The following is a 25,774-nucleotide window of genomic DNA, read 5'->3' as shown; positions in this document are numbered from 1 at the left end:
GTCTCATAGGAAATATGCTTAGGGATCCTCTGCAACTTTTTTTGTGTAATTTCACTTTGAAGTATTATGTTCGACAACTAGTCGAAAAATATTTGATTAGATTTGCACTCACATTTTATTATTCTAATTCGCTTTGCACTCAAAATTTTGCTATTTGTACAGCTCTAATGATTAGTAATTGCACTAGTAGAACCGCTACCTACCGTAAACACTTGACAAAGACCCCCCCCCCCCCCAACTTGGCAGTCGAAATTTTGAAAAAAAAAAAAAAAAGGAAAGAAGAAGAGATCTTGCCAGCAAATGGCAGAGGCATCGCGCCTCGCGTACGGCGCATTTTGTGGGAGCCACCAGATGGCAATAGCTGTCCTGCGGCTTTGTCACGCGGCGCTATCTGTGAGTGTTGGGCGCGCGGCACTATCTGGGAGATCTTGTCGCTTTTCTCACCGGCGCCATTGATCATTTGTGCCGCCGTTATTTTTAACCTCTGTGCCGCTGTTCAGATGCCAGATATCCCATCGTTAGGTATAATATGGCACGACTGAATAGTGTTTCCATATGTGGATCGAAAATTGAACAAACGTTTCACACTTCCGTGGAAGGGCCGCACTTCCTCAAAACGTGGAAAAAAAGTGCGGCCCTTACACGAGTGTATACGGCACTTCTGAAGAAAGTAGGAAATGCACAAGCCAGAAAGCACATAAGATGAAGTTTGTGCATCAATTCCATTTCATTATCTAAACAAGTGGAGTACTTGACATTCGCAGACACCTCCATTCGTTTTCACGACATTATACCCGAGCAACAACCCCTTCACCCTGGATTTCCCCACTACTTCAGTCAGCCCACAAGGGAGAGCCAGTGGCCCAACAAAATCCCCGGTAAAGCAATCAGCCAGAATGAAGTCGAGCAAAGTCCTTAAAGGAGTACTGACACCAAAATTTTGCATCTTGTTCTTTCTGTTGCGATAAGTAGTTAACGACCCACTTATCACAGCTGGAAAGCTCATTTGCTCGAGCGCGCGACCGTTAATTATTTGGAGACTGTTTTATAGCGCCCAGTCGCAGTTTCGGTTTCAGAGAGTGCCGAGGGAGGCGGGACCCAGAGTGGTGGCTATGTAAACAAAGCTGGCTACATGAGCACACAAAACCACGTGCACATGAGCACCGCGCCGACAACTTTTTTCAACGAAGGCTTCCTGGGTGCTGCTACAATGCACTCTGAGGCGTTGCAAAATGCACTCTGAGGCGTCCAGCTTGGATGCAGTAACTCTGATGGGCAAAAGAATAATTTTTTAAATTTCATTCCCCTCCAGATGCAGTCTCCGTGGCCAGGAATTGAATCTGTGCCCTTGTGCTTTAGCAGTGTGACACATTAGCCAATAAGTCAAGCTGCTGAGGGCCTAAAGCATACGCCCACCATGCTTACCTTGTCAAGCAGTTCCTTCGCAATTGCTGAGCTCGCCTGAAGGTCTCCTGCAGATGCAAGGCGGTTCCCAGTGCTGCTTCCAGCACCACCACCAGCCACACTGCCACCCACGCCTGCTGGGCCCGCACCACCGGCCCCTTGGCTGGGCACAAGCAGCAAGCCTGGAACAAGCTGGCGACCACCTCGGGGGCTGAGTGGAGACATCAATCCGCGTGTGGCAGCAGCGCTGGAGGTGGCGGAAGAAGCGGCGGATGAAGGCGACTGCTCTGCCCCGTCCACTATAGACCCCGTCCCACCGGCCGCTTGATTCGCAGCTGGTGGGCGTGAATATCCCAGTCGTTGCAGCATCGCTTCAGCTGCCAGTCGCTTGGCAGTCTTCTTGTTGGGTCCCACACCCTGTAAAGAATGGATGTCACAGAGGCACACGTGTTTACAACACTTGTCCAAGTTTTTAATCTTCTGATGACAGCACAGTTATTCTGTCCGCTGCAACTACTAGTTGAAATGAATTAGCATAAAGTCACATCCGACACAAAAACACCTTCAATGTTCCTATCTGATTTGATTATGGTATAGATGAACCTCACAATAATGAAATCAGCGGGGAAATAAAGAAAATTTCATTATTGCGAGATAATATAGTACAAATAAGAAACACTCTGAGAAAAAAAAACATTGGCCACGTATCTGTGTGCTTCGCTGCAAATGTCGCCAGAAGACTATATAGTCCTCTGCCGGCCGTTTCTGTGCCGTTCCAGCGCAGCCTAAGAAACACTAGCATTTTCAGCGCAGCCTAAGAAACACGAAGGTCTTTAGAATTACATATCAAAGTATTTTCTAGTAAGGAAGACACCACCTAATACTTATGTATTGATGTTGCGCCTCAGATATGCGTAATATTTCCTTTTTGGTCGACAATGTTCACAAGTATGAACACAGCTACTACAGTCGATCCCGGATATATCGAACTCGAAGGGGATCGCGAAATAGTTCGATATATCGATAATTCGAAATATAAATATGCGTATTTAAGGCTTATATTATTGCATTGCAGGTCTCGAAACAGTTTCGGAATTCGTAACAGCGATAACTGACGATTCGCTCGCAACTAGTATGCTAAATAACAAGGTGGGAACTTCTTTTGCAAGTTACCGCACTTTATTTCGCACGAAAATAGTCCGTAAACTTGTCTTGCTCCTTGCGCGCCGTCAAGTTCATCGTCATTCTACATATCATTGAAGCTTTCCAAATAAGCCAATTCAGCGCCTTCGGCCACAACAGCGTTGACTGACTCTGAACACCGATACAAGCCTGTAGCGCGTAAGAGGTTGTTTAGCGGCATTGTTGACTTAGCGACGGCGTTGACATTTTCATAACCGCACGGTTCCACTTCCGCGGCACCGGCACGTCAGCCTTGATCGCGGCATTGATGCAGTTTCTTGCTGTACTCCCGTCTGAGAGCGCGCCCGGAAATGATAAGTTGCACATTTCACTGAGGCACCGTACACCGTTGTCAGCGGTCATGACGCACCCAAAGTCGTCACCTGGCACCAAAGCCCGCAAGGAAACGATTCACGACGGTGCTTTGCTTGACGTCGTTACAAGCAGCGACATCATTTTATCGCTACGAGCGGGTCAATGTTTAGTTCGACTCCCAATGAGGATGTGTCAGGTAAGAAGCGAGAAGTACGCGAGTCCTCAAGCCGCAAGAGACAACGCAGCCCACAAACAACGAAGAAAACGACACAACAAGTTGCCACCGTCGACATCTTGGCCATGGCGATGGCACTTGTAGCTCTGTAGCAAGCAGCCGCTGCTTTGGCGCGAAAAGCAAGAAAAAGCATAGCCTCCGAGATGTGCATTTTATAACCGAAAACGCCAAAATACGTCACGACGTTGCTGATCTCGAAGGCCATGCTTTTCGGGCCCACATGCCATCGTGTGCGAACAAACGGAAGGGAATGCGAACATTGCGACGAGACTGCCGAGTATCTCCGCATTCATCTCATTTGGTGCCTTCTGCAATCGGCCCCTTTGAAAACACTATGCACGCGCGTTACAACCTACAGATCGTGCATCAAACAAACCGGTGCACTCGCAAGCGCTGCGCAACGAACCAAATCAACCTTATCAACGCACGACACCGCCTTTTCGTCACCTGCGCGCGAAGAGTGATCGGAACGTGACAGAACGCGGCCGAAAATGACCAAAATTTGTTAGGAGAAATGCACTCCCTGGAGTTTGGCGCGGCGCAGCGTTCGATATATCGGATGTTTCGCTGTGCGGGAGTTCGATATACGTGTGCACCAGCCCCATACTTTTGCATGGGAAATTCAAGGGGATTTCTCAACTGTTCGATATAGCCAATAATTCGATATATCCGATTTGATATATCCGGGATCGATTGTAGTTCAATACGGCTGGGCGTTCAGCGAGTGCTTAAACTTTGGCCAGGTGGATGAATTGTGTGACAGACAGAGAGACCGAAATTTCTGCATTTAAGTTCCCCAAGAAAGACTATCGTCTTTAATAGTGGCGAAGCTTGCACTAAGCCATGCAAGGTTTTGACACAGCAAAACTGGACGATTCCGAGACTAATCTGGCTGCTTCTAGGTTGTTTCTAGGCGTTAAGCTAGCGTTGGGGATTTTCTAAGTTGCTTCTAGGTCTTTGCTAGGCTTTAGCTAGGTGATGCTAGTTGTTTTCTATGTTGATTCTCAGCGCAGAGAGGTTAGAGTTAAACCACAGACAGTCACAGATACGACGCAGATGTTCAAACCAAACTCCAGAGACAGAAACTCACGCTGAATCCAAGCGTTCGCACCTCTCATAGATCTACGGCAGGTCGTCGTTGGCGTAGGCCTTCCATCGCTTCGGATCTTCTTGCAGCCGCCGCTGCATTTCCCGTTCCCTAGTGTTAGGCTAACTGTTGCCTCCTTCCTTTTCAGTGGAACAGTGGCAAGTAGTGGAATTTACCGAAATTCTGTGGCACCTGTTTTTGATGATGATAGTTTTCTGATAGGCCGCACAAATTTCTGTGGCATATACCGTTTTTGTTAGGCTAACTGTTGCCTTCTTCCTTTTTAGTGGACCAGTGGTGAGTAGTGGGATTTACCCAATTTCTGGTGACATGCTGCCCGCATGTCACCATTGTGTTGCAGTGAAGCATGCCTTCTTTTTTTTTTGCAGGCGCGCATTTCTGCTGGCCATAAGACCATCTTTTTCTTTCCTTTCCCTTTTTGTGTGCTGAAAACAGCGAGGCCCGCCGTTTCCCCGGGTTTGGAGCAAAGTTGGACCGGGTATTGCTGGAGAACATAACCCCTGTAACCGCAAACTGGACTAGCAGGCACAGCAAACGACCACATCTGATTACTTTCAGTAATTCAAAGTTCCTTGCATCCTGCTTTTTGTATATTTCGTTAATTCAAAACACCCTTCATTCAACGGTTTTTTACAGCCACAGTGCACACATATCTGCACTGCCGCGAAGCCACACTTCAAGGTTAAATGTATACATTTTTTTTAAAGTTTAAAAGCGTGTTATATGGGCTTACATATGCGCTAAGTCTAGTCATTTTTAAATTGTAACGTATTGTACCACTTATAACTTGCACCCTACTGCTATTCAAATTTTTATACTATTCAAGGTACAGTAAACCTCGTTAATTCGAAGGCCTCGGGACCGAGAAAAATATCCCAATTAAGCGGGATTCCCAATTATCCGAAACAACGCGAAATCAAAGAAATCAGCCAGAAACGTGATGTACGGAAGTCACACCTTTATTGTGGCAAGTCAGCCTACTTGGAGAAAAATTCCTCCATGCGTGACTGACGCGTTCGGTAGTTCCCAGCACTGAAAGTCATATTTTCCAGCCTGTCAATGAGGCGCAGCATCTCAGCCTCGCCACCGTTGCACTCGACGAAGCTGCGCACAACACTCAAGGCATCGATGACATCCGCCAAAGGGGTGCTCGGGAGGGCTCGTCATCGCTGTCAACATTAGAGGCCGAATCGGTCGATCTCGCAGCTATCTCGCTGTCGATGTCGGCGTAACACGTCTGCACTGTGCACTCGACATTTGCGTACTCGGAGAATCCGTTGGAGTGCACTCCTCGTCCGCGTGCAAAGCCTCATATCGAGCGCAGAGAGTCTCCCCTTCTTCATCAAACGGGCAAGTGACAGCGGTGACAGCAAACTCAGCGGAGGTTGCCTCTTCTCGTTTTCGACGCCGTCGACTTGCTGGCCTCTTCAATTAAGCACACCTTTTCGTGCAGGGACAAGCTCTTGTACTTCGGCATCTTCCTTCCAAGCACACCTCAATCTAATTCACAGGGAAGACACTCAAGCGGAGACAGGAGACAAATGGAGCAGTCGCACCGAATCGCACAATGCTCGCCAGCCGACATCCAAATGGCACAAAGACTCCACAAAACATTCACTTCGCTAGAGTGGCTAACATCGCTGTTGAGATGATGATGATCATGATCGCAACCGCACGCATCGCCGCCTGGCAATTGCTAAAACATGGCATCTACGACGTATTTCCGGTAAAAAAAACATGGCCTTCGAGATCCGTACATCAAAAAAAAAAAAAATGCATGTTTTAGTTACAGCCTCCGAGATTCGCAACACCCTTTGCATATCTTGGAAGTCGCGGCCAAGTGTGCCAATTAACCGGGAAGTCGCAGACTGGCCGCACCAATTATCCGTTAAATTTACATGTAAAATTTGGGACCGCGCAAATAATACAAATTATCCGGGATTCCCAATTAACCGAGTACAATTACCGAGGTTTTACTGTATCTTCCACTTCATTTCAACCAAAAAAGTGGCATTCACTCTTACCTAGTTCCAATTCTTAAAATATTGTGCAAGGGTCATGACGAAAATGCTCATTTTTCTTAATAATATGTGGTGAGTACTATTCGAACTATTCGATTCGAAATTATTCGACCAAATCACTATTCGCTCCGGATTCGCTTCGAATCTCAAATTTACTATTCGCCCATCCCTAGCAATGTTGCTGTGTGGCTGTCGCAGAGCATCGCTAAAATGGACCCCTGACCCATTCTTCAAACAGCAAAAGAAACTATACGTGCTCGACCAACCCACTTGCGCATGGCAACCCGAGAATGGCAAACAGTGAGCCACCATACAATGTACCTACACCCTAATCCTGCTATGCATAAAAAAAAGACCAGTCAAGACAAACGACATGGTGGCAAGGACGTCCGGCGTGTGCAAATGCTTCCGGCAATGCTCAGATTTTGTAAACAAAGATGATGGCACCCATGCAATCGCAGTGTCGTATAGTACTTAATGCAGTTTAAGTTGAAGCAAACACATTTGAGCGAATTTTGGAGTATGCCGAACTTGCATGAGCAGAAAATGTGTGGGGAAATGTTCTGCCACCTTTCGTTGCTGCAGGATTGCAGTTTAGCAACGTTTCGCTGTTGAGAAATACCAGATGCATTGGATCCTATGGACATATGCCAAGGACAGAAAGTTATTTCATTGTCGCGACTATTTGGTTGCTACACGATTTCGTTATTGCGGGTTTTGACTGTAATTAACAACACTTACGGCTCTTCAGTATATGTACACTTCTCTGGAAGACCTCGCCTACAAGTTTTCTCAGTTTTCTCGATTTTCTCTCGTAACATCCAATTTACCATCTGCAGCAGATCACCTATATAAACTAACAAATCGCCGACATCTTGGACACAAAGCCTTCAATTATGTGGCAACATCATGGCTCAGCTGACACTGCTTCCCTCAGACTCCGTGATGAGAGAACGCCTCTCGATCACGAAGTCCTGAGACCTCGTCACATGTGGGACAAAGTCCCGCATACTTTGTGCGCAAGGATGATTTCATCACTGGGGAAACAACAGTTGTGCAGCATTAGGGAGTGGCAATTTGAAAAATGCCTTCTTAAAAGTTGCGTGCAAGTCAACCATATGACCACTGGCACCAGCAGAAGTCTCAATTTATTTTTTGGTTCCGGGTGTAGATTTGCATGCATGCGACCACTACACAAGTATATACGGTATAATGCAACTTTTCTACTACAATGAATGAAGATAATGTGTCAGCCTTGACTCTACAATTTGCACCCATTGCAATCAACCTTAATATAATAGTGAGAAAGTTCCGTTACTACAGTTAAATCTCGATATAACAAAGTCAGTAAAACCAACAATTCATTATATCGAAAGTTTCCTAGATTGAAATTAGACTCTTCAAACAAAGTATAGTTGATGAAGGATTCATTCTGACACAGGAAACACCACTGCTCGAATAATAAGGTAGCATCAAAAATCCAATTGAATGACGCCGAAAGTCAATTTTTCTGAAGCTGAGATCCCGTGATCACGGTTTGATGCTGCACTGGCGAAGTCCTCTTCACAGCACTAGCAGCCGTATATCATGTGTGAAGCAAAAGCTAATGCACGTCCAACACAATATGGTAATATGAGATAAGTGAAGATCGTGCTTATTCTGCCACTGTGGCTTGTCACTGAAAGCTCGTGTGCTGCTTACAGTGGTGCAATGCATATGCTATCATGTTCACCGAACCACACGAAGAACCACACACTGTATCTGTTTTGATCACGAAGATCGAGTTCTGCCATATCCACGAACAAGAAGTGACACAATTTTTCTCATCCATCGAGGTCACTTGCAGTATACTGACTTTGTCGGCAGCACTCATTTTCTGAATGATCCCGATTGCTTGCAATAGAACTGAGAGCTCGTTGTATTTGTTGCTACTGCCTCTACTACTGCTCATGCTTGTTACTTCATGCGCTGTGACAACAAAAAAACTAAATCAGCCACCGATTCAAGGCATGTGCACTGCAAAATACAGGACTACGCAGTGCGTAGAGATGATAGATGTGCCAGAAATCTAAATTACATGGCGAAATAATTAAAGGGTGCAATCACCATGCGAGTAAACGTGGTAGTGTTACAGTCAAATGCTTGCTTTCAAAGACCACTGAAACCAAAGATAACCGAAATCCATGAGTGTGACTGGCTCCCTTCTATGGGCACACACAAAGGAGTTCTTTACTAGGCATGTGCATTTCAATGGTCTCGAGTTTCAGTGGTCACTGAAAGCAAGTGTGTGAATGCTGTCATAAAGCCTCTTCGAGGACATGCACGTTGAGTGCCATAGCCATTCTGTGTGCGACTGCAGTAAAGCTACGCCAAAGGTGTACAATACCAGCAGGAAGTCGTACCTGGGCAGTGAGGTTTCCCAGTTTACACTGTAGAACGAACTCGCGCTGACGAGGGTCCCCGCGCTCGGACACCAGTACGTAGGTGGGCTCCATTTCCTTCTTTGCCTGCTGGATCTGGATCAGCCGGGATATGGGGTTCACCTGCACACGGACAATACGCAAGCTTAGCCCAGAAGTTTCAAAGGGCAGCTTGGGCTTGTTGGTTATCCATAGTTACCATATTTACTCGACTGTAACGCGACCACGATTGTAACATGAGGGCGACTTTTCATTGCGTCCTATAAGAAAAAATAAAACCATGAAAGTAACGCGAGGGGTGACTTTTTGTTGCGTCCATTTCGGTATTTGATTGTTACGTGAGGGTCGAATTCAGGTAGCAAAAAGCTGGAAAAAGAATGTGAGTTACATTCGAGTAAATCCAGTAATACGGAAACAGCGCGAAGGACAAGGACAAGAGAGGCCACAAACACAGCACTGCATTTGTGGCATCTCTTATCCTTGTCCTTCGCGCCGTTGCTGTATTAATTAGCTCAGAAGTTTCTGAGAAGATTCTGCTTGGGAATGATTGTCTTCACAGAGACTGCACACTTGCCAAAAAGCTTTAGGCCTTCATTAGCGCTCTAGTTCAGCATCCTTAATAATGCATTGTGTAGTTTGAAAATGTTGAACATTGTATTTAATCACCAAAGTTGAGTTAACCTGTGTTGAGCAAGCTTCGTTGCTAAAAATCTTCGCTGTCTTTTAGTAGGGTACACCTCTCCCATCTGAAACCTACCCAAAGCATGCCTCACAAATATTCTTGAATCTATACAAAATTGTGCTGCTAGATTCATTTGCTGCATATTCGTTCTATCGAGATAGCAGTATTTGTAAATAAAAAAATAAATAAATAAATTTGTATGCCATTTAGTGATCCATCCCTCAAAGCAGAGTGTAACTTATCACCTTTGTTCTGTTGCCAACACGTTGCAACTCTGTTTCTATTTCACAAGTTCTTTCGCTTGCCACTCCATATCTCGTTGAGCTCCATACATTATCCCTGCAGCTCCCAAATCTCACTGCACTCTTCATACACTCCCAAGTTTCTCGTCCACGTGCCCGTCAACATTGTCCGCTTCATTTTTTTCCAAAAGCAGCAAAAGACTGGACCGGCCGTCCCCACAACACAACTACTATCACCTTTTCATCAAGCTTCACACACAGCATATCAAACATAACTTCAAACTGATCACTGTGACAACAACACTGTGACAACGATGAAAGAATGAAAAAATGAACCACTTCATACACTGCACAAAAAGGGACTGTGAGAAGATCAAGCCACATTACCACAAATGCAAAGGCTGGAAATCGAGAGAATACAGTCTGCGATCTCGCAAAGACACCCACCTCGCACGGTGGCGTTGCAGCCTGCTGGTCACGCACCAGGTTGCGGGCTCGCTTTTTTGGGGGTGCCCTGCGTTTCTGAAGTTGCACACCACCGGGGCCGGCCGAAGTGACAGTTGACCCCGGGGGTGGCTCAATGGGAGGCAATTTGCGCAGCTGCTCCAGCACTCCCTGGGCAGCCTCCTTCTTTGAGGCCTTCTTGCCATTGCCTTCCCCTTCAGCACTTATCTCACCCACTGTGCAGCGTGTTCGAAACGTGCGCATGTGTGGAGGGCCGCTCTCCTGAACCACCTGCGAGGGTGTAACAAAGAGCTTGCTCAAGAGGTGCCATGCAGAACCTGATGTCACTTTTGCATATCTGCAAAAACCCTGCAGCCTCTGAGGATGCACAATGACACTGCTGCTACTGCGAGTTCTGCCGGGTACATTAACTTTTCATCTGCTGAACAATCACACATTTTCAAGAAAATAACTCAATAGGCTAGGCTAGCAATTGCTTCAACCCTACCTTTAGCACATGCAACAGATGATTTCTTGAAAGCACAAGCTATGCGAATATGCAGAAGACATGAAATGCATCACCTTAGGTGATGCCAATGTCATGAGGTGCGGTGTACAGCACTCGATTGCACATGCAAACTTCAACATTTGTATAATTTACCTTTCAAGTTACCGTATTTACTCGCATAATCGGCGCACTCGCATAATAGGCGCACCCCTAGTTTGGTCGCGGAAAATTCGATTTTTTTTTAATTCCGCGCATAATAGGCGCACCCCGAACTTGGCCATGATCAGAAACGATTCTACCCCCCAGCGGTACAGTTGGAACGCGGTCCCCGTACCCTGAAGAAAAAAAAGAAGGCAAATTGACGAGCAAATAAAAAAAATTCGAAGTGCAACGACCTAACCAACGTGTTTGTCGAAATAAAACTTGAAAAAAAGGCGTCCATGAGCGAAAAAAAAAAAAAAAACGGCTGTTCCATCAATTACTGATACCCCCCAAATCGCCGCGCTTTTTGGAGGTCACGTCTACAACGCCGGGGGCTCGATCGCCATCACCACCATCAGAGAAAAGAAAGAAACGCCATTTTGCAAGCGGTGTGCGTACCGTATTTATTCGAAAATAGGTCGGGCACGAATATAGGTCGACACCTACTTATAGCGCTCTACGAGAAATAAAAAAAAAATATTCGAATATTGGTCGACCCATGTTTTTTTTAGAAACAGGAAAATTGAAACATAGCACACCTTTATTTACAATTAACTTAGCGCCCTAGTCGCTGCCGGGAGTGTCATGTTCGTCAGATGTGCAAGGAAGGTTGTCGGATTCTTCGCAGGCATCCTCGGCATCCCAAACGACGTCGACTTCGCTGCCATCGATTGCGTTGGAAATGCAGCACTTTTTAAAGCCAGTCACGATCATTTCCGCTGGCAAGTCTTTCCGCGCGTCCTTCACCCACGTCGCAACTTTATTGAGGGAAGCCCTTCTCGCGGCGTCCCGTCGGTGTCATTGCAGCATCCTCCTTCATGAGCCACTCTTTGTAACTCTTTGTAACTCTTCGCCACCCGGTCCTTAATGTAGCCGGGACGTCATACCTAGCGGTATGACGACCAGGTCTGTTGGCCTTCTGCAGGGCCTCCTTGACGCCCGGAGCCTCAGTTCTTTTTCAAGAGCGTCATGCCTGCCAGTTGCCGGGCCGCGAAAAGCACGACGCTATCCATTGCACGCGAACAGTCGGTCCCGCTGCTTCCGCCAACCCCTAATCAACTTTTACGTCGAACTCACGCTGAGCGGCAGAATTGCTGGAATTCTCGGCAAAAAGTATCACTTGACGCTTGAAGTCAGCTGTGTAGCTCTACCGACGTGACACCATCGCAACCGCGCATATGCAAATGCGAACCGTCACGTCAGATCAAGCAACAAACGAAGAGTGAGGCCTTAGGCCAGTGCCAGTGCGGCTGCGCGTCGGCAGGCAGCACGGCTAGGGGGCTAGGGACTTCACGGCCTACCTAGGGAAATCGCGGGTTCCAGCGCAAACATGGCGGAGCGGCTGCATTTCGCGGGGGCTTTGAAAAGGCGGTGTGCAGCTATTGCACAAATAACTTTTTTTTCTTAGTTACTTAGTCGGAAAAGGCGAACGGGTACGGTTTTTATACCAGATTTTATGGTATATAATGTGCGTATGTAGCAGGAACTGCTTGATGAACAGCAGGCGCGGCAGTTGAACGCCATAGGTGCGGTGCTTTTGGTCGCTTTGATCGCGAATATTAGGTCGAGATTCTTTGGTCACGAATATAGGTCGATGGCTGATTATGGGCAACATTTTTGGAAAAAAAAGGTCGACCTATATTCGAATAAATACGGTATGTTGTGGTCGTGTATTCAACTTTGGTTCCACCATGGGGAAGTACGCGAGCTACACGGCTGGGTTTAAACTCAAGGCAGTGGAGTACGCGCTGGAGCACGGCAACCGGGCTGCAAGCAGGCATTTCGGCGTTGGAGAAACCAGTATTCGGTACTGGAAGGATCAAGAAGAAAAACTTAAGGCGACGAAGAAGACACGACGGGCTTTCCGCGGTGCCAAGACCGGCAGGTATCCGAACGTCGAAGAGCAACTGGTCCGGCATATACGGGAGCTACGACAAGACGGCTGCGCTGTTTCATTGGATATTGTGCAGACTGAGGCGCGCAGAATAGCCCGAGCGCAGGGCATCGAAGCAAAAGAGTTCAAAGCCAGCTCCGGCTGGACAACTCGTTTCATGCGGCGCCATGGCCTCGCACTGCGAAGGCGGACCACCTTGTGCCAGCGCTTGCCCGCAGCATATGAGGACAAAGTGGTGGACTTCCACCGTTTTGTTATAAAGCTCTGACAGCAGAAAGACTTCATTTTGTCTCAGATCGGCAACGCTGATCAGACCCCCCTTTGCTTTGATATGCCGCGGAACACGACAGTGGAGGAGAAAGGTGCACGGAGCGTCATCGTCAGAACGTCTGGCGCTGATAAACAACGATGCACCGTAATGCTGGCGGTGACAGCGGATGGGCGCAAGCTACCGCCTTACGTTATTTTTAAACGCAAGACGCTCCCAAAGGCAAAATTCCCTCAAGGCATCTACGTCAGAGTCCAGGAAAAAGGCTGGATGAGCGCGGAACTCATGGTGGATTGGGTGAAAACAGTCTGGGGTCGGCGGCCGGGTGGTCTGTTGTTGCCGTCCATGCTTGTCCTGGACAGTTTTCGTGGGCACCTAGTAGACCGCGTACGAGATGAGCCAAAGGAGCTGCGCACAGATCTGGCAGTGATTCCGGGCGGCCTCACATCGATACTGCAGCCTTTGGACGTGTCCTTGAATAAACCTTTCAAGGACAATGTTCGAAGGCTGTACACCACCTGGATGGCTGGAGGACAACATCAGCTGACTCCAGGTGGTAAGATTAAGAGGCCGCCTGTGGAAATGCTGTGCGCTTGGATCGTGGAAGCGTGGCAGGCGATCTCCGACGAAGTCGTCAGGAAAAGCTTCAAGAAGACGGGTATCTCGAACGCACTGGATGCGAGTGAGGATGACATGTTGTGGGGTGCGGATGATTCGGACACCGAAAACGAATCCCTGCTCGGCGAGGATGAATATGTGATCTCCGACTCGGACTCCGAATAGGGAAAAAAAGGAACACCTACGACTTTTGTGTAAATAAATTTTACGTGTGTGTGCAGTTGACGGCTCTCGCTTGTTCATTAAAAGGTATGTAGGTATGTTCGTTTTATGCTGAATTAATTGGTAAACGATAAAGTCGCCTTTTACTTGACAAATGTGCAGATTTAAAGCGCGAGAACAGAGTCGAAAAAATTTTCGAAAATTTTACCCCGCGTAATTGGCGCACCCCTAACTTCGAGCCGGATTTTCTGAAAAAAAAGTGCGCCTATTATGCGAGTAAATACGGTATATTTGATGTTGAATTTTGGTAGATGGTAGACACATGTTCATGGAAATCAATCATGTAGGCTATCTCAGCTGTGAAATTTTGTGTCAGTGTCCCTTTAACGATCTGTACATGCACCTTCATCTCTTTCCTTCTTATGTGCACCTTATGTTGCGTCCACTTATTTCTTCTTGCAGGTGTTGGCTCCAAGTAGGGTCTGGCAGGGTTTTCTGGCTTAAGAAGGAATTTCTGACCGACTCGTCAAATAACTATGCATTACTGACACTAAGGAAGAATATTCAAGTCTAAAAATAAAGAAAAGACCGATATCTCATCACTTGCGAACGAAGAAAAGAAATGTTACAAATGGGAAGATAAGTCCCTTTCTTTAACAGAAAAAAGAACAGTGCAGTAAGCATAGCTACATCGTTACGGACAACTATACTCGCTTACAATGTAAGAAAAAATGTCAGCTCTACCCACAAAACCACGGCACGCCTGCCCTTTACATGAGCATGACAGTCGTGCTAGCTGGTTTCCGCTCAAATTGTAAGTACTTTTTCTCTGCTAATGTAAGTACTACACATATTATGGGTTCAAGGATTGTCGTTGCTGCTTTAAACATCAAGTTTGGCTGAGAAGGGATGTCAAAATTCCTGACGAAATTTACCGGGTTGTTCAAGTTTACGACCTAAAACCAGCGACACAAGCGTGTGTCTGTATGAGAAAGTCAACAGTCTGAAACACTCAAGAAGTGCTTGACATCATAAAAGTGAGTAGGTGCTACTGGATGGAGCATTTATGTAAATTCTCTGTGGGAGGAACATCGATGGCTGCGGGCGGAGTTGACATTTTTTTTCATAGGTTGTAACAGAGTTTAGTCAGACAGAAGCATTCATCGGGGTCTTGCACCACACCCCAAGAGGATGATAGTCCCTCAGTAGTAGCACACACTACATGCATGGCGCGAGGAAAGCAGGACAATCCAAATATCAGCTGCTTTATAAGAGTCTCGCATTACCTGGAAGACAACTGAGAGCCCACGCTTGAGAGCCAGTTCGTGCACTAGGCTGACAGGAGACTTGAGCTCATCGCTGGCTTCATCTGCATCAGTGGCTGCGCCCGGTGCTGGCTGTGGAGGTGTCGGCCGCAAAGGCAAGTGCCTCAACTGGACGAGGGCCTGCTGTGCTGCCGCATGGCGCGCCGCCTGCTCTGTGGGGCCCTCACCATGGAAACGCCGGGGCCCCACGTCCAGTGTTGCACAGTAACCACCCGGAGCAGCATTCATGTGCCGGTAGTGCGGCGAGTACAGGCCTGCGTTATGTAAGCATTGGTATGCCAAGAACAAAGGGCCTTCTCAGACACATTTAAAGGAACCCTGAAACAGTTTCGCCGATTTTCTATAAACGCATTGAGATGGTAAAGCAAGTCCTAAGGATCACTTGCAGACCGATTTAAGCTTTGCGTCAACTGTATAATTTATTACAAGACTTTAAACATGCAAATCGCTAGAGATCGCAGCCGAATGAGTTTTCAACTTCCTGTTTCCATTCTACCTAGCATTGCTCCATGATACCCTTCACCAGCGACCGATCTGATTGGATATGTCCAGCCTATGTCACTGAACCTCCGGTGGACAGCAAGCGTCGTGTGCCTGTGTTATGTGTTCAGTGTTGACATAAGCAATTGTGTTGTCATACAATTTGCTCACTTCTTTCACCACAGTTGTAGCTTTGCAGATTACTACACATCTGTCTGTGTTGTGCAAATAACTTAATACTTATGCATAGGAACTGTCTGTGCTTATTACTAGCAACAATTTGCACTGCGTTACCAGCCACTAATGGTGTCAGTGCAAATATCTCCGAGTGAACTTGTCCTAATCATGTAATAATGTTGCATTAGGTTGACTGAACAATGTAAGAATGTTGTAGCACGGCCACGCAGCCGCACCACAACATTCTCCGCCCCCTCCTTTCCACATGCAGTATTCGAATGGAACGGCCTTTCCCATGGCACTACCATCATCATCTGCCCAGATATATTTGCCCAAACTGTTACAAACTGTCTGTCGCATAATTAACTTGTCATCATCATTTTATTCTTTCTTTTGCAGCGAAAGCTGTTATGAGATAACAACAGCCGATTTTGGTGGCGTAGTTGTCTGCCACTGGCGTCCATAACCACTATCGCACGAAATGAGAAAAAAATATCCAGGATCGAGCAGGATTTGTACACAGGCCCTCTGCATGGTAAGTGAGTATTCCACTACAAAGCCACGCCAGTGCTTGAAACTCCTTCACAAAAAGACCCTATACAGGCGTCATGTTTGGCAAGGAATCACGTTAAGAGATGTAATATAGCGTGGTAGAAAGAGTAAAATAACCAGGCATCCCACAACGCGAATTGTGTAACAAGTGGGTGGCTTAAAGCTTCTGCCCCATTACAAAGGGCTCAGCCATAATTCATTGTCACCAGCCACAGCATCAACAAAGTGCACATAATGCCTTACAGATACGTAGTGGGTACCTTGCTTCTCTGCAGAGTGATGAATAATGGCATAGTGGTGCTTCCCTACTTCGCAAAAATTATGATGATTTGTGGCATAGTGGGTACTTTTCAAGTGTACTTGTAGTAGTTGCCTAAGAGAGTTTACAATGGGCTCTAGAAAGGCTGCTCTACCAGCTTTCGCTGTGACTGTGCTGCACCTGGCATCTTTTGTTGTTGTTCTGCATATCGACCCCTTATGTAACACCCCCTCCCCCCTCATGTGGTCCTTGAGGTAATGAAGTGTAGTGAAGCGAAATTAGACTCACAAGGGCCACGTGGTGAGTGGCACATGCCCTGGAAGTTGAGCGGAGGCATGTAAGCCCGGCGGGGAAGTTCCACAACACGGTATGTGGCCAGCTCGCCCCTCTTCATAGCCAGTGCATTCAGCTCCACCGTGGGTGTCAGGGGTCCCTGAGCCCGCTGTGGGGCCCGTGACACCGGCCGTGTCAGAGATGTCTCGTCCAAGGCCCGTTGTGCCGCTGCGTGCTGCGCCCGCTTGATGCTTGACCCAGTCGCCTGGTACTCCTCCTGGTGTGTTAAACAGAGCCACATGTCCAAAGGCTAGCACTGATAGCAGTGCATAAATGTACACATGATGCTAACTACAACTTGCCCTACCTGTATGCAACTAAAGCACGTGTGTTAGTGCAACTAGTAGGGCAAACAAGGGAATCGTCAACCTAGAGTTGATGTTCTAGGGGGATATTTCTTCACTTGTTCTACACCCATGAACTCGATGTTCCCATTCAACCATTTAGTCATTTGAAAAGCTACCGCCAAGCAGGAAATCAGCAGCAAACTCATCACATCTTCACTTGGATGCATCCAGAAAACAACACAACAACCGGAGAAATTTCGCACCAACTCAAAACATTGCGGAAGAGGTACTGCCACACTGCAAAACATACGCCTCACATATATACGTTCCGTCTCATCTAGCTCACGCTGTGCAGTGAAAGCTTATGCGCCGCGTCAGCCAGTCTAAATGAATTGAGAATCAAAGAGAATTAAGATTTTCCAATCAATCGAAAATCTGTGCGTTAACGAATATGTTCCAGCCTTACATTCCGCAATAACTTGATCAAAAATAGAACCGTTAGTCATATCAGGACCCGTTAAAATCAACATTTCCAAATCTTCGGAATGTCTCGGAAATGCGGATGTAGGCCACCCTTTTACGTCCCGTGCAGTGCCTGACGTTGGAGATGAATTCAAACGCGCAGCATTCTTGAAACCGTGCCAAGCTAAGACGAGCACGCGTAATGAACGGAAGCGGCGCAGGGAGTGCTCACGTGGCCCGCGAGGCGCAGCACTACGGTGAAGCTTTTCTTGTGCGGCGGGCCAGATTCGTCGACGAGCCTGTACTGGAGTCCAACTTTGTTGAAGCGGGCCAGCTCGTTGACCAGGCACATGGGCGTCTTCTTCTCTTTATTGTTTGCCACGGCCGTAGTGGGCTGCTCCCCGTTGCAGGAAGGCGGCGACGGGCCTTCCTGCTCCGCCGGAGCGCACTCGCCGCTCGGACCCGAGCTCAGCATGCTGCGGCCACTGCGTGTGTGGAAAAGTGCGGCGTCAAGTCACGATTTTTCGGCGAGCCGCGCCCGCGTACGCACGCGCGCGCTCATCTCCACCAGCTTTCGACAGCGCGTCCTTGCGCGAGCATGCGGCGCGTGCGAGCGAGGCACGACTCGTATGACACGGCATCCCGCGCTCGCGGTGATGACGCTCGCTACTCACGATCAAAGCAGCAACTGGGACACTGCGGTCCAGGCGGTGAATGCCATTTTAAGCTCCGATCGAGTCGGAGCTCAAAAACAGACCACTAAACGTTGGCAAACAGTGAAGAAAATTTTGGTGCGCCGCCGGCGACTCAACCCTACACGCTGCTCATTACGGTAGTTGGCTGCCGCAGAGCCGCAGCCGTCCCCCTGCCGGCTCAAGCTGGCTCACGAATTTCACGCCTAAAGAATCGCTTGCTCCGCCAGCGCTCTGTTTTGCCTGGTAGGAGAGTGTCGCAACAACTTTAGCCACCTAGTGGATGTACTACATTACTACATATGCAGTCATATGGTCATATGGTCATATCTCTATGGGGCGCTAGTTTCGCTAGAGTGACCTAGAGGTCACTCTAGTTTCGCTTTTCATTTTGTGTATGGTGGTGTGAATGTTTGAGCATCTGCCGCATTTTTTCGGTCGGTACGTGCAAGACATGAGTTTGCTGCTGTGTAACGTCAGTGAAGTTTTGTGATCAACGCTCTTTGTGCTGTAGTGTAAACACTCTCGGATATTCCTTCGTGTGCGAAAACGAGCCGACCGGGAATACAGAAAGCGAGATGCTGATCGCAAACACATCAGCCACGTGCCGGTTGTGTTCTCGGATTGCAAGTTTTCGTGATTTCCTCCGCTGCAATCGTCTTATTTCCAGATGTCTTGTGACTGCGAACGACAGACAGCAGTCCTCGTCATCCACTAAACGCAAACGACACCCGTCGGTGACTTTCCCCGAAAGAGTTTTCTCCGGTATCCAACCTAGCGGTGTACCGCATCTGGGCAACTATTTCGGTGCTATTCAAAAGTGGAAGGCGCTGCAGGACTCGGGCAGTGATTGTATATTCAGCGTTGTAGACTTGCACTCCATCACGAAGCCGCACTATGACCCCGACAAGCTGAGGTAAGTTCGCGTGAAACTTGCGTCCAAACCGCTCCGCTTCCTACAGCCGCATCATACAGCCAGCTTTGACCCAACAGGGAGAACATCGAGCTCATGACTGCCAGCCTCCTTGCATGTGGAATTGATCCTGAAAGATGTACACTGTTTTTGCAGTCACAGGTGAGCTTTTGCGTGTGTATTTAAAAACGTGTACTACTTTAGTAGTTGCGTGGCGTTGTTTTTTCCTCATAGATTCCAGAGCACACAGAGCTTTCGTGGATCCTCGGATGCTTGCTCACTACGGCTAGACTACAGCATCTACCGACACTCAAGGTACGGTGTTCTGGTTGAAATATATTTGAACTTTCACAACGAGTTTCGTTGCAGTACGTGTGAAGTTAGACATGCAGTCGAACCAGAGGGCGATTTGAGGAATCGAGGATCTCGCCAACTTTATATTACCTCTTCTTATTCGCGCACACAAATCATGCTGAGTGATATTTGAATCCGTATTTCGCACAGGACAAGACCGCTGGCATGAAGGAAACACCCTTGGGGTTGTACCTTTACCCTGTGCTTCAGAGTGCAGATGTGCTGCTGTACAAGTAAGTGCGAGCATCTGATGTTGCCACTTCTGGTCGTAATTAAGCGAGGCTTTTCTTTACGCAGAGCAACGAAGGTGCCCGTGGGAAAAGACCAGTTGCCTCACATATTCCTAATGCAAGATGCATCCGAACTCTTCAACAAGCGCTTCGGGCTGGTCTTTCCGAGACCCGAGGCCCTTTTAGGCAAGCATGCACCACCTCACTCCTTGACCGACAAATATCACTGACCCGTCTGTGTGGATTGAGAGAGCTTCTCTAAAGTGTTGTTGTCTGAAACATTTTTTCAGCTTATTTTCTATATAATTGTGTTAGGCTCTATCAGTCCAATTGGTAAAGTAATTCATTGCTACGACACATATTCACAACAGTGGATCTCATGCGCGTCATTCATATGTGACGGGATGTGGCGATTAGCTACAACTGTAGAGAGAAAATGACTACACTCGACGACGGCAGCCAGTCGAACCCCCCAGCGGAGCCTCTCCAGCTCCGGCTCCAGCTCCGGTTTATTCCTATTCGCCAAGACCCACCAGTGCCAGTGCCATCTCCAAGACTTAACAGACACTACAACAACTGCTGATTTTTTGTTAAGGAAATGTAATGCAACACACTGGGCGAGGATGCAAGCATATGCAATTTGTCGACTGAGTGCGGTGTGCGTGATTGAGTCATTTACTGACATAGATCTCCACTGTGAATGCATTGTATCAGTCTAGAGTGTCTCTTACACCCAGTGGAAAACAAGTTCCAAGGTGGGACTAACGCCGACCTACTGCCTAGATGTTCACACACATAGAAAGGGGCTCAAAGCTTTCACCTAATCTCTTGTTAGCTGTCTTCGTGCCTAGAAGTAACTTAAAAAATACAGTACAGCTTGCTACTCCACCAGTTTTAATCATTCACTTTTTCTCCTTTCAACCTGCCATCCTATAATCTATTGCTTTATTAAAAAGAATTAACCAGCTGCCATGTAATATTGTTGCATTCACTTGGTTTGGCAAATTCAGGAAACAGGAATAGCCAGTACAACTTGAAAGTGACGATAGCTATGTTAAAAAATGGTGAAAGCACGCTGAAATGTTTTTATGCCACAGTTCACTTGAACATCTTTCTCCTTTCAGTGTCCGGGGAGGCTGGTCGTTTGCGCCATCTTCGTGACCCGACCAAGAAGATGAGCAAATCCAGCGACGACCCTCGCAGCTATGTGGCATTGGACGACCCTCCTGAGGCAGTGCGCAAAAAGATCAAACGGGCAATCACCGACTGCACCTCGAAAGTAACCTACGAGCCAGAGTCCCGGCCAGGTGTTGCCAACTTGGTGGCTTTGCACAGTCTGCTTACCGGTCTGAGTCCCGAGGAGGTGAGTGTTATTTCTACATCACCAATTAAAGGGACACTAAAGAGAAACAATGAATCGGTTTAGGTCGATAAATTGGGCTCGGACAACTCTAATGTCATTAATTTCTCCATCATAGGTTTATTAATAAAGGAGAAAATTAAGTTCAAAGTTTCATTTTTAAATTTCGCGCCGAAATCTCGCCGCGTGACGTCACGAATTTCAAAGTGTACTTATCGTATTTTGGCGCCATTGGCTCAAGAAAATTACCCCAAACTTGCTATGTTAAGTCTATGGCCCCCTCAGAGGACAATGTACTTCATTTTTACCGATCAAATACTACGTAGTCCCTAGTAGGCGCCGTGAAAACGTGACGTCACGGCGAATGGTGCGGAAACTTCAAGGTGGCGTCGCCACCCACATTTTGTTTGTGCGCGTTTTCTCACTTACTAAGCGACTTCTTGCAGCAAGCGTGGTGTTTTTGGTATCGTGAAAGAGTACTTTACTATTATGACAAAAATCATTTTGCTCTTTAGTGTCCCTTTAAGGCATCATATTGTTTGTAGTGCACGCAGGAAATGAGATGGCAGGTTCAAACGCCCACAGCATTCATTTGCAACTGAATTCTCAGAGAAACTACATGTATAAGAAACCCACAAGCATCATTTGAAGATGTGTCAAGGCATATGAAATAGTAGAAGCCGAGACAAAGGGTATAAGCCAAGCATTCATAGCGCGAAGCAATGCAGTGCACTTATTGCCTCTTTAGGGAGTTGCTGCAACAGAGAACAGACTTCAGCACCTATAACTATCGTTTTGTGTAAGGGAGCAAGCCAGTGCTCAAGCTACACAATGCAATTTCATACGATACAATGCACCACGTGATGGTGTTATTCAAAGTGATTTTACATTGTGTCATGTGGCAGATTGCGCACCAACTATAGTTCCTCCTCATGGTACCGTGTTGTTGCTACCTAGGTATTTCATTTGTTCACAACACATGCAGGTGTGCCTGCAAGCAGAGGGCCTCGACACAGGACAGTTTAAACTGGTGGTTGCCGATGCAGCAGTGTCCTTCCTGGAACCAATACAGCAGCGAATGCGGGAGCACCTGTCGGATCGTGCTCGCCTGTGGAACATTCTAGAAGAAGGCTCAAGAAGAGCACGCCAAATTGCCGTTACGACAATGGACGAAGTGCACAGAATATCTGGCATGGCCCCTCTCCATGTCAAGGACAGTGCGAAACCATTGGCACAGACTGCAAGTTGTTAGGCATCTTCCAAGAAGTGGTGCTTGAATAGAACAGACTCTTAGTAGAGCCTGTATTGTTGACTCTGTGTGTTGCCTCGTCTCAGTTTAATTTTGTGAGAGACGACCAAGACTGATTCACATAGCTCATACACATAGTGTGCTTTGCCACTGGAAAAATTTGAGCTGTGTCACGAAGCACACGCATTTCACGCTGCCTCCCCTAATTGTGATACCTCAAATGTAAACATATTTATTGCAATTTATAAGAAGACAAAAAAAAGTGGCACATTAGAGCATGATGGGGAAAATAGTACATATATATACAGTTGAAGTGTTCCTTAAAAGCTTTAATTTCATATATTTAGACGAAAAAAGTTCTTTACTGGCAGAGCAAAAAAAAAAAGGAAGGGCATAGTTCTCATTTCTGCATTTTTTTTTTTTTGCCCAAATTGCAGTACTGGTATACTAGTGCGACATCAAGTGTATCAAAATAGCATTTCTATATTTGGGTTGTTTCTGTGCATTAAAAGTCTTCTGAAACTACTAGGCTGGCACTATTGTTTCTTTAAATTCTAAATAGTCTTTCTTTACCAACAAACAAATTGCACCTAGCTCTGGACAAATACTGTCAATGTCCGTAACATACTGGTACAAAAGGGTAACGGCCTTGAAACCCATTGTTTAGTGTGTTTTTCCGGGCTCTGTGCTTTCACTTACAGCTTAATTCACCTAGTGTCCAATATGTGTGTACCTTAACAGCTAATCTTTTTTCATTGGTACAGTCTCGAAACAACTTATAACAATACTCAAGTGCCACAAAATTCCATTGTTATAACCGATAACTGTTATAAACGGGTTGCACGAAGAAAATCAAAATATGGGGACGGCAGGCTGTAGTGAGAAAACTATATTATCAGATGGGATATGCCAACAGACATCAGTGACAAGGATGACAAAGCTGCCGATTTTTCGGACATACTTGAAAATTTGGATGCTTTCACGGCACCACTACAGAGGCCCATAGAGTCAATGGATGAAAAAGTCTGAAGTTTCGGATGCTGAAACTCTTCAAAGTCTCAACTTATTATTAATATTGCATGTCTGAAACTGCATTAACAAGACCCACCACCACTCCCACACTGTAGCGGATTTTAAAAGTCAGCTTTGCTGCAATGCCGTAACGCTATGCGGTGAAGCATACAGTGAATCCGAAGGTGCATGTCCGACTTGCCGATAAGGCTACAAAACGGGTCGTATTATGTGAGCGCGCAGTAGACGTTGGGGTTGAGGGTGGGGGTTGAGCTGCTTGAATTTCTGGTTTTAGTCTTTCAAGAATTTCGCACTTCATTACCTTTTGGCACGGACACCCAGCAGCCAGAATTCATTGTTATAACCGTTAATGTGGCATGCGGGCATTGTAGTAAGCGGGTTATTTCACCATAGAAAACATTAAAAGTTTACGGTGCACCAGCTTCTCATTGTTATAACCAATATATTGTTAAAACTAGTATCATTATAAGTAGGTTTGACTGTACTCATTCATATGAATTTGTGGCAGCAGATTATTCTGGATAGTGCTTAAATGTCAGTATCGCACATATAGGTATGAGACGAGACAAGCAATCGTCTTGTCTGGGTTTGCATGTCAACCTGCACCAATTAGTTCATAAAGACAAAAATCCAGCAGATCCCACGCGCTGTAGGAATCGATGTAATGCGAAGTAGCCTGCAGAGAGCTGCATACATTGCCTTGTTTCCCTTTGAGGAAAATGAAGTCATTCATGTCATAACATCTAGTTCACTATATATCCCATGTTTGTCATGCATGCATGCATGTACAATCTTTTATATAATGAAACGTATGTTCTGGCATATACAATGCATGACCTGTCATTAATGTTCGTCACGCACTCATCTCATGCCATACCAACTTTGGCATATATCCAGTTAACAAAACGGCCAGAAGCACACCAAGACAGTGTCATGTAAATCATGCTGTACATGAGATGCATGTTAGGACCTGTCATTTATGTCTATCATAAAGTCATGCCACGCAATACCAGTTTTGGTGTATATCAAGTTAGGGAAACGGCCGTAGCACACCATGAGCGTGGCATGTAAATCAAGCTGTACATGAAATGCATGTCATGATTGTCATGTCACCCCCTGCCATTAGTATTCATCATACAGCCGCGTTGCGCCATACCAGTATTGGTATATGTCAAGCTAGCGAAACAGCCGCGAGCAGACCATGAGCATGGCATGTAAATCAAGCTCTACACGACATGCATGTCATGATTTTCATGATACCAGCTGTCATTTATGCTCGTCATACAGTCATGTCACAAAATACCAATTTTGGGGTATCTCAAGCCAGTGAACAGGCCGCGAGTGCACCATGAGCGTGGCATGTAATTCATGCTGTACAAGAAATGCATGTCATGATTGTCATGTTACAACCTGTGATTTATGTTCTGCATACAGTCACGCCATGCAATACCAAATTTAGTACGTCAAGATAGCGAAATGGCCGCAAGCGCACCATGAGCGGGGCATGTATGTCATGGTGTACATAATATGCATGTCATGATTTTTATGTTACCAGCTGTCATTTATGTTCACCATACAGAAAGGCTTCGTCATACCAATTTTGGTATATATCCATCTAATTAAACGACCGCGAGCACCCCGAGACCATGTCATGTAAATCATGCTGTACATACATGCATGTCAAGATTTGCATGACAGGATCTGTCACTTATGTTTGTCATACACTCTTGTCACGCCATACCAATTTTGGTGTATATCAAGTTAATGAAACTACTGCAAGAGCACCAACACCATGGCATGTAAATCATACCGTTCATGACATGCACGTCATGATTTTCATGTTATGACCTGTCAGTTTTCTTCATATAGTCATGTTATGTCATACCAATTTTGGTATGCATCCCATTAACGAAAGAGCCAGGAGAGCACAAAGGCGTAGGCGGCTAGAGAAATAGATAGATAGATACGTTCAAAGTCGCAGAAGTTCACAAAGAAATGCTTTGCATTTAAAAGGACAAACGCCATTCTGCACCAGATGTGTGCAGTTATGAACCAGGAGATATAAACATACATAGATTTAATTGAAAATTCCCAACATATGGTATGCAAGAGTATTATATTGCACATCACAGTATTATATGTAGTCGCATTGCGAGTGATACTGCCATATTTCATTCGATCATTTTACACTTTATCCACAATCTGAAAATTCACAGGTTTTCATTCAAGTTTTCGTTCACTGCCAAAAGGATAAGGAAGGGACTACCCTGTCTTTTCCCCTGAAAGGAGAGGGTAGTCTGGCAACATGCTTATAATCTCAAGTCAAATTTGGACAAATAAATGAAAGTGTCTATTAGCACGTCTA

At 46.3% G+C, this 25,774-nt stretch overlaps 2 protein-coding genes across 10 annotated transcripts in view; one reads left to right on the top strand and one right to left on the bottom strand.

The window, feature by feature from the left end:
• Positions 1–18,490, bottom strand: part of LOC119396724 (double-stranded RNA-binding protein Staufen homolog 2) — a 41,244-nt gene extending 22,754 nt beyond the window's left edge. The window contains exons 1-6 of one of the 6 annotated variants that reach the window (XM_049417205.1): positions 18,254–18,490; positions 17,812–18,064; positions 16,786–17,047; positions 14,991–15,283; positions 10,057–10,344; positions 8,668–8,808 (exon numbers count right to left, since the gene is read on the bottom strand). In XM_049417205.1, coding sequence (XP_049273162.1) covers positions 8,668–8,808; positions 10,057–10,344; positions 14,991–15,283; positions 16,786–17,047; positions 17,812–18,054 — 1,227 coding nt within the window. In that variant the 5' untranslated portion in view covers positions 18,055–18,064; positions 18,254–18,490. The remainder of the gene's footprint in view (positions 1–8,667; positions 8,809–10,056; positions 10,345–14,990; positions 15,284–16,785; positions 17,048–17,811; positions 18,065–18,253) is intronic. The other 5 variants (XM_049417204.1, XM_049417203.1, XM_049417206.1 and 2 more) reach the window with 5 other exon arrangements.
• The window catches only part of LOC119396723 (tryptophan--tRNA ligase, mitochondrial), a 25,157-nt gene extending 2,254 nt beyond the window's left edge, over positions 1–22,903 (top strand). Inside the window, exons 1-7 of one of the 4 annotated variants that reach the window (XM_037664029.2) lie at positions 18,688–19,187; positions 19,265–19,346; positions 19,419–19,499; positions 19,689–19,771; positions 19,836–19,954; positions 20,893–21,131; positions 22,114–22,903. In XM_037664029.2, the coding sequence (XP_037519957.1) occupies positions 18,850–19,187; positions 19,265–19,346; positions 19,419–19,499; positions 19,689–19,771; positions 19,836–19,954; positions 20,893–21,131; positions 22,114–22,380 (1,209 nt within the window). In that variant the 5' untranslated portion in view covers positions 18,688–18,849 and the 3' untranslated portion in view covers positions 22,381–22,903. Of the gene's footprint in view, positions 1–18,687; positions 19,188–19,264; positions 19,347–19,418; positions 19,500–19,688; positions 19,772–19,835; positions 19,955–20,892; positions 21,132–22,113 lie in introns of those variants that run through there. The other 3 variants (XM_049417209.1, XM_049417210.1, XM_049417208.1) reach the window with 3 other exon arrangements.
• Positions 22,904–25,774: the final 2,871 nt, after the last annotated feature.

Source organism: Rhipicephalus sanguineus, chromosome 6 (assembly GCF_013339695.2).
Source record: "Rhipicephalus sanguineus isolate Rsan-2018 chromosome 6, BIME_Rsan_1.4, whole genome shotgun sequence".
Lineage (NCBI taxonomy): Eukaryota > Metazoa > Arthropoda > Arachnida > Ixodida > Ixodidae > Rhipicephalus > Rhipicephalus sanguineus.
The sequence above is the reverse complement of the archived record's forward strand: the minus strand, read 5'-3'. Positions and strand labels throughout refer to the sequence as shown.